This window comes from Scomber scombrus, chromosome 13 (genome assembly GCF_963691925.1).
Source record: "Scomber scombrus chromosome 13, fScoSco1.1, whole genome shotgun sequence".
In the NCBI taxonomy this organism is placed as follows: domain Eukaryota; kingdom Metazoa; phylum Chordata; class Actinopteri; order Scombriformes; family Scombridae; genus Scomber; species Scomber scombrus.
In genome coordinates, this window is record NC_084982.1 from 15,006,078 (window position 1) to 15,023,615 (window position 17,538).

The following is a 17,538-nucleotide window of genomic DNA, read 5'->3' on the forward strand; positions in this document are numbered from 1 at the left end:
ACAATGGTAATGTGCATTTTCACAGCTCTATTAGCAAAAGGAACTCCAACAGCAAGAACCTTTTAAGAGAAAGCCAAAGAGACTCAAGTTCACCATAATAAATCTTGATATATCCAAATATCAAAAAGAAAACAAAAAACAAGTACCACTATACCACAATACAGGCCTTTACCATTGAAGAACTGACACTGAGGGTTGTGTCAGTCCTGAATAACAGAAGATATGTGTCATTTTATTGCTACGCTACAAAAACAGATACTAAGCTGGCGCACAATCAATCATGTGCAACAAATAATAGTAAGTACAGAATTGTGTTATTTTATGAGAAAAACAATATATGTACTTATACAATTTTAAGTTGCAATAAGCAGTTACAATAAATCTAGGTTAGTAAGTCAAATTTAGCCAATTTCACAAGTATACGTACGTGCACCTGAGCCCCGGTTGTCCACAAGTGTGTAGAGGGGCAGTCCAGGTCCTGGTTGAAATAAAAATAGAAAATAATCAGACAGCTGATTACACATCAAGTCTTCTGTATAACTTTGGAAGTGAGCGCCTTAGCTCAGATGCTCCTTGACCACAGATAATCGCTAAACAGTGACCATAGATGATTTATTGCTTAAGAAGAAATGTGGATGGGTAACTAACCGTAGCAGTCCATTCGGTAGTATGAGGCGTCAAAGCTGAAGTAAACTGAGTTGTACTGACACCTGTCCTCATAAAGGTCGCAGGTGAGGCACTGAGGGGCTGAAGGGCTGCTTCCAATTATAACCCTGATAAACAAACACATGGCAACTCACCAGTAACATCATTGAGGTCATTCAAGTTCCAGCTTGTAAAATAATATCTTTTCTCTTGTTAATTGTTTATAGCATCCCAGTTAGCTTCAGCTATCATATCCTCCTGGGGTTGATGAATATATACAAATATTGAGCAGAAATCGAAGTCAATTGAAAGTACCACACATAATATAGAGTGCTGCATAATTAAATATGTTATTAAAAAAAAGAAGCAATTTAACAAATTTGTTTAGCAATTATAAATAAAAAGGATTCCTTACTTGTAAAGATTTCTCTTTACAGGTATTCCTTGGTACTCATTGCTCACATAATATCTGTGGAAAAGAGTTTTACACAAGTCAGATTTACATGTAGCACTAACCTTTCAATATTCTTTAATAATAAGGAAATTGAATGTATCATTTAGTTTTCTTAGAAATGTATAGAGTCATCACTCACATGGCATCTTTTGTTAATTTGGATATGTAAATGACTTCCCACTTCCCAGAGGTAACAGGTGTTGCTTTGCCCTTAACAAGACATCTATAGTGAGTACAACACTCAAAACCAAAGACAGGATGAAAGCCACTGTATATTTAGCATAAATAAAATAGTAACACTTACATCTTTTACATAATGAATATGTTTGTAGCCATTAGTGTCACTCATCACTTTGTAGAAACTGATCTTATCTTCAGCAAAGAAAAGAGGGAGAGGCACGTACTGAAAAAAAGGCAAGATTTCATAATCAAACACAAAATAAAACCATTAATTAAAACAATTGTGGTAACTTTTTGGAAACTTACATGACCGACCCAGCCTGTCTTGCTTGTTTGTTCAAATTTCTACATAGAGTAGACACATGTATTGCACTTTATTAGCATTTAGTCACATGAAAATCTCAAGAGCATCTAAGTGTAATTACATGAGAAATTAGTCAGTGATTTTTGATCTGACAGGTTACCAGAGAGGTGACACATACCTGTTTTTCTTTCCAGCTGCTTCCATCAAAGTCATAAATCTGTACAACCACGTAATTCTGCTTTCTTATGAGCCACTGCACAGCAACGCGTTCATCTGTAACCCAAGTCACTGAGCACAAAATGTGATCACTGAGTCAAGGCAACAGAAAGTGACAAGATTTTCACATTAGAATAGACCATAAAATGCTGAATTTGCATCAGTTTTTTGTGTAGTATGTTTTAAGTGATGCTATAAACTAAAGAATATACAGACCCAGATGCAATAGAAGCAGTGGGGACCACCTGTGTGCGGTGGGATGGATTCGTGGTATCAACCACAAACAGTTTGGCCTTGGTAATGGTTGATCCAGCCTGCGCCAAACACAATAAAATGAAATATTCCTGATAAATAATGAAATACAGTATATATTTTGAGATAATGAGAATGTAAGGAGGGTAGACTATGGAGGAGGCAATGTTAACAGAGAATTACCCATATACTTTGTACTATTTAAATAAATATTTACTTAAAGTGCATAGTATTGCAAGTGATCTCTTATATTCCATGTTTGAGAAAGGCACATGAAACTCTTACCTTTGGGTACGGTACAGCCACTGTTTGAGGATATTGTTCAGATCCATACCAAGAAAACTCCACTTTTTGAACCTCTGTATCATTGAACTCTGCATAAGCCAAGAATCTTCCAGTGGATGACCACCATATTGCCCCATTTGATGCAAACACTTCCTCTGAAATTGTTTGACAAACAGGCAAACAAACATACAAATCTGTGACTATCTTCTACATAGACACACAGATGCACACCTCTGAAAAAGTGAATCTTACTTACCTTCATATATCCAGTCAGGGATACCATTAAGGATCTCATTCTTTTTACCATTGTGGGTCACTTGTACAGCTTCAGCATTGACATTAGATTTTAAAAAAATGTTGAAGTCTGAGATGTAAGCCTGTAAAAAAAACAAACAAGGTAGTCGTTTTCAGTGATTTTTTACCCTTCACTTATGGTAGAAATCCATGACAAGATTAATCAAGGACACATTGAATAACAGTCTTGCAGTCTCTTTGCCAAATGCAATTAGCCCCATGTTGCCTCACCTCAAGACAGCATACCTCAAAACAAGTGATGCTGAAGTAGCTACAATATTGTTAACATGAATGTGAAGACAAGTGTGCATGATAACATAGTGTAAACTCACATATTTGTTTCCTGTTGGGGCCCAAGCAAAATACTGCACAACAGATGGAAGATTCACAGGTGTAACAAATGTTCTGCAATGAAATATGATACACTGCTTATCAGTTTGAGGAGGGTGTCAATATAATAATAAATGAGGCACTCGGTCACTATTAAAGAATTCAATAGATTATCACTGGAGAAATATGCAATCTGTTTTTCATTTGTTTGAGTCTCTGAAAATCCCTGAGATGTACTGTGACAATAAATCAAAGCTACTTACGAGCTCTCCCTGTTGTAGATCGAGTAAGATGCTGTGAATGAATGTCTCCATTGCTGTTGGATTGCAAGCACACAATTTATTTTAAGACTTTTGTGATCAGGATTGAAAAGTGAATCTGTTGTGCAAACAGACATATAAAGTACATTCACTTTATTTTTCACCTTTGTAAAGTTGCTTTCAAAAGCTATGTATTTATAATCTCCTGACAGCAGGTAATCTGTGGCATCCACTTGGGCCTATGATGAAGAATATTAGAGAAATATTAGTATAAAACATGAGTTATTACTCATTACTTTTATGATATAAAATTGAAAATATATTTATATTACAAAGGTTGAATTGCTCAAATATAGTGACTCCAGATTTGTTTCAGCATTGTGGAGGAATACATTCCCATCACTTGCTTTGTGCAAATACTCCTTATCTGCAATATAAAAGACAATAAATATGCTTACAAGATTAATATATTATATTGACTAAAAGAGCAGCCTGTATAACAACGGTGATTTGACTGGTGATGATACCTGATATCCAATACAAATTGTAGGCTTTCCACCTAATTGTGTCATTGAAATAATCATCAAGGGTGAATGGCCTTTTGGAAGCAGCAGATTCTGAAATGAAAGGGAACCTCCTGCATTAGTTTGCACCATGATTCATTCTCTATAACAAAATCAGAAACCGGCTGGCAAATGGAAACTTTTGCAGTTAAATGTGACATGAAAAAAGTAAAACACTCCTCTGTCTTTGCGTCACGCGGTGGCGCTATATGAATGTCAACTTCCAGCTGCATGCTATTACACTGCTAATTCTCAATACAGAGCAATACATCATCTCAAACGTTTTTCTATGGTTTCATAAATTAAAAACAAAAGGCTAAAAAAAATAATACATGTAGAAAGCAAAAGTTGAGGCTACTTACAAAACTAGAAAATATGTTTGAAATGCATCAATCAAACGCAAAAAAATTATGCCTGAAAGCTTTAGTGTTAGGCTATAAATCCTGTTTTTTGGGGTTATATTTTACACTGATTTCCAACAAGCACAACTGACAGAGAGAAGAATAAGCACAGGAGGCCTGAGCTTTAACTTACTGCTGAAATAAACTGCTGGGACAGTTATTAACGTGATGACGACAGCCGCCCCCACCACCCCCCACACCACCTTGCCCTGTGAAAGGTGACAGAAAAAGTTGCAAAAACATCCTCTGAAATCACACAAGACAAGCTGACGCTGCAGGTTCTTAACTATGAAAGCCTATTTATTTATCCAAACAGTGAGCAGCACACATCTACTGTGAGTCAACTTGTATTTACAAATATTTTCTTTTCGTTTGAAAGCTTTTTTCCACTACTGAAGCTGGTGAACGTAGATCGATTACTGACCATGATGCGGTTGAAGTCGACGTGCAGCTCTCAAGTCTTTGATAATCCTTAACAGTCGATCAGGTGAGGTTTAATGACACTTCTTGGCCATTCAGTCTGGCTAACATACTCTCACTACAAAAACCTTGTAAAAATGACTCCAAACTTACAAGTGGCAACAAAAGAAAACTGAGCTCCGTCCTCTAGTTGAAGCAGCCTTCTCACACTTCCCGCTGCATTCCTGAGAGGAGTCTGTAACCAGACAGAGATGCCTCCCTGAAGTCAGCAGCCTGCTCAACTTAGGAGCGCACAACTTACTGATTTTTGGGAAGTGGTTTTTTCACCAAGGGCGCAAGTCACCCAGTCAACAAATATATGAATACTGGAAAAGTGATTCATCTACATCTTACAATTCACTTCAAGACTTTTTTAAATTTCTTAAAGCAACAAAGATTACAGTCAAAGGCAGTACTTATTTAGAGTATACGTTTATATAAACATTCAATACATTTACAAAGGAGCATCAGTGGCCAGTTAGGAAACAAACTCTTACATTTTCAGGTCTATACAACTTGCATGTGTTTGTCCCAATCAGGTCACACACAGGTGTCTGTAAGGAAACTAATGTAAAAAGAAAAAAAAAAATCTAAAAATAGCAGCTCTGTCTGGCTCAATAGTAGTGACTCACTAGCAGTTGCATTTAATGGAAAATCACCAGCACCTGTTTGGCTTTGTGTTGACAGGTGGGCTCTGAGGGGCTATCATAGGCTCAGCGGCTCCCATCTCATGAGACCACTGAGGCTTGAGAGGAAAAAATATATTTTTTTATTATTTATTTTGTTGTTTCACTTCCACACATTCCAGTTCATTTGTCTAACAATCATGCAGACTTAAATTTTCATGTCCGTTGAAGATTTCAACAGTAATTTAAACATATATAGCATCAGACACACCAACAATCAACCTCCAGTGCAATAAGTGCAAATGTGTATTGTGACAATCCCACATCTTACATATATTACATATACATATGAAGTTATCAATAAAATGATGAAAATAATCTACATTCTCTGGACAGAGGTGTAAAACATCAATAAACAGCAGTTGTCATGACATACTGATAAGAAGCATTGCATTTACCATTGTGATTCATACTCTGCAAGTTGCAAAATTGTGATGAAAATATAACAGAAAATAGCCTGTAGTTCTACAGAGTGTTAATTCATTCTGTTTCTTCTTCATCATCTGAGCTCTCAGCCATCCGGCTGGCATGCTCGGCGTAGTCAAAAGCTGAAAACTTGACGGCAAGCTCACTCCACTTGGTGCATTTGCTAATCTTCTTTCCATTGGTAGCCACCACAAAGTTTTTCACATGTAGGCAAGGGCACTCTATCCCGCGGTAAAGCATCATTGAACCCCATCTCTGCAAAAAAAACAAAAAAACAAAACATAACAGGATTAATGTGGTACTCTACACAAAAGAATGCTTAGATATGTGCCATTTTGTGCCCTTGGCTGAATTATGATTTGGGAGGCAAAGTGGCAATATGATTTAATTACATTTTAGAGCCATGCTCTTAAATAAAAATATATGAAGTACAATGATGATACATTTTTTATGAAAAGTCAGGCGCTCAATGAAAAATCATGGTAATATTAAGGTCATTAGGTTTTATCTTCTGGGAACAGTGAATATCTGAACCAAATTTCTGGGCAATCCATTTGATTGTTATCGTGATAATTTTGCCTGGATCAATGTACTGGACTGACAGGTCATCATCATTGCTAGAGCCATGTTTGTTTTAAAAATCAGCTACTCCAAACTCCCTCTAAATACTAACCATCCACTCATTAATGAACTAAAAAAGGCGGCCTGCTCTTTTAACTAATCAAAAAGCTTGGTATACATTTACCTGCCCACACTCCTTGCATGCGATGAAGCCGTTGGTCTCATAATCTAGAAGTCGCTCTTGAAGAGAAGTGTTTTCTCTCTGAATGAAAAGTTGACTGTAAAAGGAAACTTGTGTTATATTTGACTTTTGACAAATGTACTGTACAGTGAATTCCATCATCACAGCAAGAGTACCATACTATACATCAATAGTGCAGTTTTAATATCAATACACAGGAAGAATTAGAAATTATATATTAGTTAACTCTTAATTGTAATTTGTACCTAAACTCTGATGAAACATTGACTCTGTGCATGTTTTCAATGATCTGGATGTCTTCACCACTGCAGACATCTTTGCTGCAGCCTCGACAGCTGAACTTCAGTTCAGACGGGTTCTCACTCTTCATGTCTTTCTGTTTTTGCTTGATCATTCTGACTTTCTCCTCCATTATAGCTTGAATTTGAAACTCTGTGATCTGATGAAATAAAGAAAAAAACCCAAACCATAACTTAAAACAGTCTTACAGCGATTTGGGTTTCAGTTAGAAAAGCTAGTTAGAAAAGTGAACATACCTTTCTGTCATAGTCTGCATGATTTAAAGCTCTGATTTTGTCAATGGCTTTGTGCATCATCTTTGTGCGGTACTCATTGACACACTCCCTTTCAGCCACCCCAGACCCCTTCACCTCCACCAGAGTGTAACTGCTGTCCTCAGCTCTTCCTCTGCCTTGAGCCTGCAGAAGGTAATGATAGTGTGGATGTTTAATGTTTGCTTTAATGCAGTAAATAGTACGTTAATTACTGAACATACAAGTAATTGTGTGACATCACTGACCTGAATCATAGCGATCTCATTGGTCACAAGACCATATCGGATAACAAAATTGCATGCTGGTATGTCCAAACCTTCCTCTGCCACTGTGGTAGCAATCAGCAAGTTGACGTCGCCAGTGCCGAATTTGCTCAAAACATCCCTTTGTTCTGCCTGATTAACACACATTTACAACAAGAAGGTTAAGTGTACATTGGATGCTAGAGGGAGAGGGAGAAACTGTAGTTCCTGAAATGTGTACTCACAGCTGTCATTGGTTTAACTACACTCTGGTCTCCTCCTCCAATGACATGTGCAGCTTTCACTCCAATGTCAGCAAACTTGGGGTTTTCCTGCACCCACTGACTTAGAGCAATGGCACTGCGACGTGTCTTGGTGAAAATGATCCCTCTGGCTTGATCCCTGCTGCTGAACTCATGCAGAATTTTTGCTCTTAGTTTTGACAGGCTGTCATTTTCATACTCTGGATTCTCTGCGAGCTTCTTCAGCTCTTCCTTGTTCTCTGCAGGACATAGTTTTCAAATGAGTGAATACTGTGTATCATTTTAAACGTTAAAGGAATAGTTTTGGGAAATGTGCTTATTGACTTAGGAGTTAGGAGAGAAGATTGATTCAACCTTTTCATAATCTGTCCAGTAAATATATGGCTAAAGCCAAAAACCTGTTAGCTAAGCCTAGCAAAAAGGGCTAGCCAAAATCTGCCTAACTGCATCCTTTAAAGCTGTTTAACTCACAATGTCATTTTTTAATCTGTCCAAAAACTGACTTGGTCTTTTTCTTGGCTGGGAACAGGAATATAATGAAGGAGGAGTAAAATGAAAGACAACCCTTACCCTTCAACTTGATAGTGTAAAACTGAAACTTTCCTCTTCTACGATTCAGAATTAAAGACATGAAATATAATGTGTAAAGGTGCTAGTAGGTGGATTTAGTTACATTTGGACAGTTTCACCCAAATTCCAGTCTCTGTGCTAAGCTTAGCAGCTGCTGGCTGTAGCCTCACTGTGCAGTGACTGAATGTGGAATGGATCTTCTAACTCTCAGCAGGTTATCAAAAAAGCAAAAATGTTAGACTCTTGCTTCACAATGCTACAGGGCATATAACAGTATAGATAATTAAGTCAAGAACTACTTAGTTTCAATTTTCTCAGTAGTATAAATATTCAATGGGCTTGTACAAATACTACAATACCGTCAAACAATTTGAGGAGAAATCTCTCTGTGTCTGTAATTTGTATGGCAATCTCATCATCTGGGGTTGTTTTTCTCTTCTTCTCCTCCTCGTGGTATTTGTTCAGGAAACTGAAGGCATCACACATGCGAATGGTGTTGCTGAGTTGCAGACCCTCGCTGTACTGTCTAAGGTGCTCTGCACAAACCCGAACTTTCTGATCTTCCTCCTTTGCAGCTAAAATGATTGAAACACATTTTTGTTAGATCCCTATAAGCCAGGCAGTTTGTTATAACAAAAACAAAAACCAAAAGGGAAGGAACAAAGGATTAGTTTCTGTGAAGATAAAAATTTGTGCTCACCTGTTCGTTCTTTTTGAACAACCCACTGTTCATAATTCTGAGAGCCAAGTTCACAAGTGGGGAACAGCTCAGCATGGGTATGAATGGCATTCATAATTTTTTTGATTACATCCCCAAAAGGATCCTAAAAAACACATTTGGCGGATCAAACATATAACACTCTTAATGCCACATCTTCAGTGGAATGTCCAAACTGTGTTTAAAAGTTACCATGAAACAAATGTACCTCTTTTCTGTCTTCAACTGTTACAATTATCTTGTCTATCTCCTTTTTGTGTTTTCCAAGGCTCCTTGTCATGATTTTGGAAGCATCCAAGTTTGCACAAATCTGTGAAAGAGACACAGATTTACAGTGAATTTATCAAAAGCATCCATCACTATCTGAGTGACATGCACTATTTGTATCAAATTTCTACATGTCCAACACAGTGTTAAAACCAAAACCTTCTTTTCATTTTTTAACGTCTATGGCAGTAGGAAAGTTTATGGCTGTGGCTTGTGCCGGGACAGTGTGGAACATTAGAAACAGCTTCGGCTGGGTCAGCAGGGTCCTAGGTGACTAAGACGGATAAACTGGAACAGGATGTAGATGAACAAATGATGAACAAGTTCCATGAAATAGTAGAACTAAAGAAAAAAAAGGATGTTAAGCATGTCATATGAATATGAAGCTTAGCGAAAGTTTAGTCAGGAAGACCATCTTTTTGCCTGCTCATGTCTCTAGTCTATAGCACAGCTCATAATTTCCTTGCTGTCATGTCTGGGTCATCAATTATGACGTCAGCTGTTCACATCGCCTGGTCACATCTAACCAATAGCACGGGTTACACACATTCTTTGTCAGCCAGTCATATTGCAGCCGTCCTTTAAGTATGTTTTCTCCCTCTCTGCTTTAGTGCTTTCTCAATGCTGTTTTGTGCAAACCACCACCTCCCTATCACTGACCAGACTTCGCAGATTCATCAGTGCATCACTTCATCAAACTCATTAGCCTGATCATTTTTCTTCAACATACTGTCGATGTGTATGAAATGCTGAGAATGGTATTTACACGCAGAATGTGGTCCTCAGCTTTATCCATTTTTGTGGCTCCTCCAACCCCGGGTGACGCAGTCAGGCCCAGGATCTGAGGGAGAGGCACAGGCGTCTTCTGCTCCTTCTTCAGCCTTTTGTTCTTATGCTTCTGCTTCAGGTAGCGCATCATTATGTGGTTGTAGACTCCTCCCTTCTGAGTGTGGTGACACTCATCTATTACAATCAGTGTCAGATCTACATGAGGACAAGACAGGACAACAAACATATACATTAATGTACGTGATGCAAATTAGACTATGGATAATAATGTAGAAAGCAACGTGAAGGAAAAAAGGAGAATAAATAATGAGTGATTGTCCAGTTCTTCTTTAGTAAGAATATTTCGTAAAGATGTGACTTGCTGTAATATTTACATTTCTGCTTTTCCCACTGTACCATTATTGTCAGAGAGAATACAACAAGAGTTGCAACAAAGACTACAATTTTCTCTACCAAGCAGTGCTATTTTTATTCTATTTATGTTTCTTGAATAAATAGAGATGATTTTCACTCACAGATTATAGCATCCCCCTGTTCCTCCCACACAAACCTGCACTTTTCTAGGAACCTGACACAGCAGTTTAAGCCACACAATGACATATGCTGGAAAACTGTTTACTTATAAAAATACCTTCGACTAATTTCGACTAACACTAAAGTGTGAATTATAGTCATTCACATCTACAAGTTTAACCAGAGTGATACAAATGTGTCCCTGGAGGAGTAGAATATGGAGAGGAGCAGCTTGATGGCCTGTTGGTGATAGAAGCTCTCATGTGAATTTGATCAGCCACACACTGATGGCTTGAACAGACGTGTGGCCTGGAAAGCAGGAGATAGGAAAAAAACAAGAAGCACACGCTTTCAGGCGTTTCAACAAACAGCATATGTTCCACTGAGGTGGCTATTCCACCTTGGACTGGTGAGTGCCAACAAGAGTGAACAGCAGAGCCGGAAGACTTTGACAAGATCCTGTCAGGTATCATCAAGGGAGATGCTACGTGTCCTCTGGGTGGCTTTCTATTACAAAACCTGTCAGTGTGTGTGGTTTAAGCCTGGATGGATTTTAGCTTAAGATTTTATGAAGACTTTTTTTTTTAATGTACAGGTTTTATGACTTTATTTCACTTTCAATGATTATTTGTTCAAGAAGACGACATTATTGAGAAAATAAAATGTATTTACACTCTTGTGTTGTCATGTTGGATTCTTTTTACTACAGTGTGGGACAACCCACAAGGAAAATCTAACCTTTTAGATCCACTCCTTCGTCGTCTCCTTTGTTGGACCTCTCCAAGTAGTTCTCCAGAATCTGGGCTGTACAAATGATGACATCATTTTTCTTCACGATTTCTGTGAAAGAGATTTTGAGCTGGGAGTCTCCGCTCACTCTCTCCACTTTAGATGTGTGCTTCAGAAATGGAAGGAACTCTGCGGAATAATGCTGCTCAACAAGAGGAATCTGCAGGACACCAGAGCACATTCAGTGTTATAATGCGGAAGCTAGAGAGTCAAGAATATTTTGAAAAAACTGGCAATAAGAAATGAAGAAATGTCTGCATTACTTCTATTACTACACTGCTCCTAATGCTTTAAGGTAGAGTTTGTTCATGATCACCATAATTTCAGTGTTATGACTTTATTGTCATACATCGTCTGGCACAGATAAATATGTCCTTGACTTGTTTTTCACTCTGGCTGCAGCGAGGTTTCAAATAAGTTGTGTAAAAATTTTGAATATTTTGTTGTTCATTGTTCAAGGATCAGGGAAGACACTCCTCTTTCTGCAGGGACATGGCTAACAAGGTTATGATGCTGGTCTTTCCAGTACTAAAGAATGAATCACTATGATGATTATCACCTATTCTCAAGCTGTTTTAAAACTCAACAGTACAGTTTTATAGCTGGAAAACCTTTAATCCGAAAAGGAGTAGTGATTTTTTCCAGTGCAGAGCAGATCCCATACATGCCAAATTGTAACAAAGTGCGGGGGAATATCTAAACCTTATGGCATGCAATTTGTGGTGAGCTGACCCACATGTGCAAATTGAAAGATAGAATGTTTTCTTTGGATATGGAAAGGACAGAAGTAGGTCAACATAACAGTGCATAGCTATAAGTTGGAGTATACCAGACTTGGGCTGTAGTACCTTGTTCACCAGGATGACCACTTTTCCTGATTGCCCTGCAGTCCTCCTGCAGTCCAGATGTTTTTTGGTAATATAAACTGCAACTCTGGTTTTACCACTTCCTGTCGGGAGGCATATGATGATGTTTTTCCCCTCCAGGGCAGGTCTAGCTACTTCCATCTGATAATCTCGAAGAACAATATCAGCTTTTTCTGAGCCTCCAGCTGCCGCTACTGAGTCAGTTCCATCTGTAATGCAGAGCAGATAAAACTTCAGTCCATGTCAGCAACCCACAATTACAGGCATTACCAGCAGGAAAAGACTGGGTTTGTCATTGTGTGTGGTTTGGTCTTAAAGTGGAATGCCTTCTTAATGCTGCTATTAAAAAAATAAACATTCACACTGAATTTGTGGAATTCATGTTTTATATTTAAAACATAAACACTGAGCAGTTTTTCTTTTCTTTTTTGCAATTCCATTGTTAAACCACCAGAAAACTTCAGATCTCCCTCCAAACATAAGCACTGAGTAGAGCACCTACTGTATAAAACCGTCTTTGGCTGTTAAGATAGGAACACTGTGCACTATATATCTTGTCTCTGAAGCTTAATCCAAACCATAATGTCCAAAAAAACTAAATGTCAGTATGCACACCATATGTTATTGTACAAGTACAAATAAATAAATGTAATCTGGCTTTACAACATCATTACTAATCCAAAACTGAAATTAACATAAAACAGGAATATAAGCCATATTTTCCAAAAAAAATCAAACATCAGGCACTGTATTTCTTTGCACAAGCTAACATCTGCTGTATCAATCATCTCTATTTTCTCAGCTTATTTGAAGCATATATTTTGATCACGTCATTTTGATAATGCTGTTGTGTCCCTTGTCTGTATTATGCCAGCATTTTTTCTTACTTTGCTGTGTGCAAGGACAGCAGACTTACTATGATACACTTTAATCAGACTTGAAGTTGGTGGCTTTGACTAATTTGCTATGTCTAGGGTGGGGATAACACACAATCGTACAATGTGCATGAAAGCCCCTTTCTGTAAACCTTTCCCTTCAACTCTAAATTTCTCACAGTTAGGAGTTCAAACCACCAGAAAGTTATTTTTCTCAGTGTAGACAACTTTTAATTTTCCTTCTCAGACTTTGTATGTCAGAGGTTAAAGTGCTGTTTTAAACAACTTCATGGACTAACATGTGAGTAAATACAAGTCTGAGCTGACGGTAAGATAGAGCTTCAACAACAGCAAGAAGTAAATTATGGTTTGTAAAGCCCCTTGAACTTTAACCAGCAGTTCCCAGACGCTAAAGGCATTAGAGAAGTCAACAATCAGCCATGCTCCAATAAGAACAATAAACCAACAGGCCTACTTTTCTGTTTGACTCAGTGATTCATTTCAGAAGACTCACGCATAACTCAACACATGCAACTAATTTTACGGCTTTCATTTAGGAGAAAATAAATTATACTTCCTGTAGTTCCTCATTTCACATAATCATTTTAACTGTCTTATTAGTCCACATGCATCAACTTTCGTGCAACGTCTCTGTTTTGGTGTGATTATCCACAAAATAAGCCTTTATTATGTGACTGCAATGTCAGCAAGGCACTTTATGTGAGAAAAATGCAAAGAGAGATACAGCTGATGCATTAGCTATTGAAATACTAAGAGGCGTTATATAAGCCTAGAGATGTAGAGGAAGGCTTCAATGCACAATGGCTTGAATTAAACTTTTCTTTTACATTTCTTTACAGTCAACATGTGGTTTTCATTTGAAGCACTGGTTGTGCCATACTTTCTTTAACCTCTGTGTGTTTCATCACTGTACACACATGGAACATATTCTTTGGTGTCATGCAGGCAGGATGGATACATTTTCCACTTGCAACACACTCGTTTTTGCTTTACCATACTATAAGGCATCAACAGATCTGATGTACATCTTTATTGCTATGACTTGATTTTGTTTTTTGGGTGCAGCTGACTGGGGGAGAACAAGAACAAGCTACAAATACCTACTGCAGATAAGTAACATGCTTTAAATACTTTAAGAACATCAACAGTATCAAGGGGTGAGCGAGGGTGAATCAGTCCCACCTGGCTGTGAGGGCTCAGAGCTGTTTGGCAGTTGTTTGGAGTCAGAGTTTTCTCCATTGTAGAGGTCTGGGAAGACATCATACAAAATATTAAAAAATCACTGGAAAAGTAAAACAGACAAGAAAGGAAGGAAATACATCTTAACCTTGTACACTGTGTTGGATATACAAATTACCGAAAGGCCTATTTTAACACTCATCCTCTTTATTTGAGAAATTCTTTCCTGTAGCAACATCCAAGCTATTCAGGATAAACATAGTCCATAGACATGGCTATGGGCAGTTTTTTCTGCATATGATCTGAAAAATGGAAAGACATCACTTAGAGTAAGAGAGAAATGGGTGTAGGTGATAACTGATCTTTTAGTCTCCTACTGTGCAGTATAAACCTCCAAATTCAGTTATTTGACTTAATTTGTTCAGTACTCAATCTGGATCTTCCTTCACTGCTGTCAGCTAGTATCACTGACATCCATATGTATATATTTTTACTGATCATTAAAACAGAGTTGCCCTGTAAGACCTGTGGTTTCCTCCGTGGTCATGCTGGTGTCCTTAGATTCTGGAGTACTAGAGCCTTCAACTCTTGCTGTACTCTCCTTTGAGGCAGAACTACTTCCTGAAGGCTCATCTGTCAGAGAAAAAACAGAAGAAAAATCACATTTAACCAAACCCACAGTAATATCTGTAGCTTGTACTTATAATTGCTCATAAAACTCTAGTTAATTAATTAATCTCTACAGTGGTGAGGTCCTCACACTACTAATTTATATTACTTTAACTTCTCTTTCACTATATTTAGATAAATATTGTATTTTCTACTCCACTACTACTTGACACCATGGATAATATAACACGTTTTTACAATACAACACATTACAAAAATGAAATCAGTGGTTTCCAACCTTTTTGGCTTTAGACTTAGTCTTACAGTGCATTTTGTAGTTGGGGTCACATTTCAGATATCTATGAGTTGTTGACAGCTCAACCAAATCTTGATTTTTCCCTCTAATTTTCTCTCATGGTCTAATTTCAGTAAATGAAATCTAAGATCAGAGAAAAAAAAACTGAATATAGATGTGTGTATCAGAACTTCTTTCGTTTCTCATGAATCATCTTACAATCCCTCAGATTTATCTGGTGACGCTTTAGATGGGCCTGACCCCTAGGTTGGGAACCAATGGACTAAGCTACCTAACTTTATATAAGGCAGTTCAAACCCACGTCATCTCCAGATGCTACAACAGTTACATGCTGCTTAAACACTGATGCCTCAGTATTAATAAACTAATTATGACATTTTTCAGCCACAGGGACCAAACCACTGTTTTTACTACAATACTTTAAGAACATTTTGCTACTAATACTTTAATACTAATGACTTCAATTTGCAATGGAGTAGTTTTACATTGCTTAATTGGTACTTAGAGTACTACTTCAAACTCTGAATTTCCCCTAAATGTATAATCTAATACAGCTGTAATAAAGACACTGTAAGCACTGCAGAGCCTATATGTGCCTCAAGACTGCTTAATGGTATTCCCTGTGATGGGTATGTGCTCCTGTTAGTCACCTTGCATGTCACTTTCAGGTGACCCTCCAGTCAGCTGGTAAAGGTCCTTGTGTTCAGTTACTCGCAGAATATTGAGAAATTTAGAGAACCATCCTGGTCGATTTCTCACAATTCTTCTCAGAAGTTCACGAGCTCCGTTCCTGGATCCTCTGTTTTTCGATTCAGTGTTAACCTAATAGATGAACATTATGAGTAAACTGGTCATGCATTCAGAGTCAAGCACTGTGCTCTGCAAAAAAAATTAGTGCACTTGTCTGCCATCTTGTGGTCAATGATCAAATAATCAGTTCTCATGACCTAAAGGATAGGTTCACCATTATTCAAGTCTGTCTTAAAATCCTTGCTGTAATGATAATGATTCATCCTGTTCATACTGGCTATAGCCTACCTGCCACATTTAAAGTCATTTTAGCATCAATTTCCCTCTTTGTATTTTCTCAGACAGAGTTTCCCTGTTGAGCTGTGGTGGAAGAATAGTAACAAAAAGAAAAACTTTGATTTGACTACTTGATGTGTCCCATTTGAACGGTTGAAGCTTCAAATTAGCTTCAGATAAACTTTTTAAACAGTGGTGGAAAGAGTACTGAAATATTCTACTCAAGTCAAAGTAGCACTACTTTGACTACATTTTAAGTAAAGTAAAGTAAAAGTACTGTTCTAAAAATGTAGTCAAGTAAAAGTAAAAAGTAGTTTTGCAGGTTTTAAAAATTACTAAGTTACTTTTTTAACGGGGGGTGGGGGGTATAACTCAGTAACGGATGTGATTTAAGTACAATACTTCAAACAAAACATACTTAAGTAAAAGTAAAATTACATATTTGTAAGTAGCTACAAGTGCACAAAAAACCTACTCAATTACAGTAACGCAAGTAAATGTAACAATTAATTACTTTCCAACTCTAAACTAAATAGATTACAGAATAGAATAAAGGAGGGTTGTGAATTTTGTCCTTCATCACTTACATTGAAAGTGCGTTGTGAAAGGATCCTCTAATGGCCAGTAACAGGTAGAATGATTATCGAAAGTAAAACCTACCTAGTATTCATTTGGCCACTTCACAATTGTTAAAACAAACTTGAAAAACAGCCCTTTAATGATGAACTGAAAAACATACACTGAGCATGTACATACAAGTGATATTTATTACACTAATTTCATGTTTTGGCCATTTGAGACGTTATTATATCCTTATTGGATCGTGATGAACTCCAAATGAAATGTGTCAGCTGTGGATTTTTTTTTTTTTTTTACAACTATAGGCCTACTTACAATGTCGGCGTCTTCCTGGGTGAGTAGTTCGTCCCCCTGACAATGTAGGCACACCGCATCTGTCTGCATGTCAATAAGACTGGGATACAGTAAGTGAATAAGTTGCACGCAGTAGTCATTCTCGGCCTCCTCTTCTGGCTCTGGGAGTTTGGCCTGAACGTAGTCCGCTGCCAGCAGACAACCTGCTTGTTTCAAGGCGACAATAAACGCAGTGAACCAGCCCTGTTCGTGTGGCTTCTTGATGACTGCGTCAATAAGGAGATTCGCGGCCACAGTGTCACCCTCGGTCCTAGCCTTTTGACGGATCTTATCCTTTTGGTCGTCTTTAATGAAATATACGTGATCTAGGACCTGCTCCACCACTATAAGTTTTCGCAGCCTAGGCCTAAAATCCTCAATGAGATTTTCCCACACGGTATTTTGTTTATCATCTTCCATTTCTCGCCCAACCGATCAGACTGATACAACTAGCCTACTACACGAACTACAGTCTGGACCCGCTGTCGTTAAAAAACAGTGGCAGAACAGA

The 17,538-nt window shown here is 37.8% G+C and overlaps 1 protein-coding gene across 1 annotated transcript; it reads right to left on the reverse strand.

Annotated features, from left to right (window-relative positions):
* Window positions 1–5,059: 5,059 nt before the first annotated feature.
* ifih1 (interferon induced with helicase C domain 1) lies at window positions 5,060–17,538 on the reverse strand. Its single transcript, XM_062431228.1, has 16 exons — window positions 17,010–17,538; window positions 15,740–15,911; window positions 14,690–14,797; window positions 14,168–14,233; window positions 12,072–12,298; window positions 11,173–11,383; window positions 9,899–10,116; window positions 9,074–9,175; window positions 8,848–8,971; window positions 8,507–8,722; window positions 7,560–7,816; window positions 7,318–7,467; window positions 7,055–7,216; window positions 6,764–6,957; window positions 6,501–6,594; window positions 5,060–6,010 (listed from the first exon to the last, which is right to left on the reverse strand). The coding sequence occupies exons 1-16, from the start codon at window positions 17,445–17,447 to the stop codon at window positions 5,810–5,812; spliced, it is 2,940 nt and encodes a 979-aa protein (XP_062287212.1). The 5' UTR covers window positions 17,448–17,538; the 3' UTR covers window positions 5,060–5,809.

Bases quoted from the DNA above. Each gene is read 5' to 3' on its own strand.
- ifih1 (XM_062431228.1), bottom strand. From the start codon at position 17,447: ATGGAAGATGATAAACAAAATACCGTGTGGGAAAATCTCATTGAGGAT. The intron at 14,234-14,689 runs GTCTTACAGGGC...ATGTCTTCCCAG, and splicing joins GACCACGGAGGAAACCACAG to ACCTCTACAATGGAGAAAAC. The intron at 7,217-7,317 runs GTCAGTGATGTC...TACCTTCTGCAG, and splicing joins ATGAGATCGCTATGATTCAG to GCTCAAGGCAGAGGAAGAGC.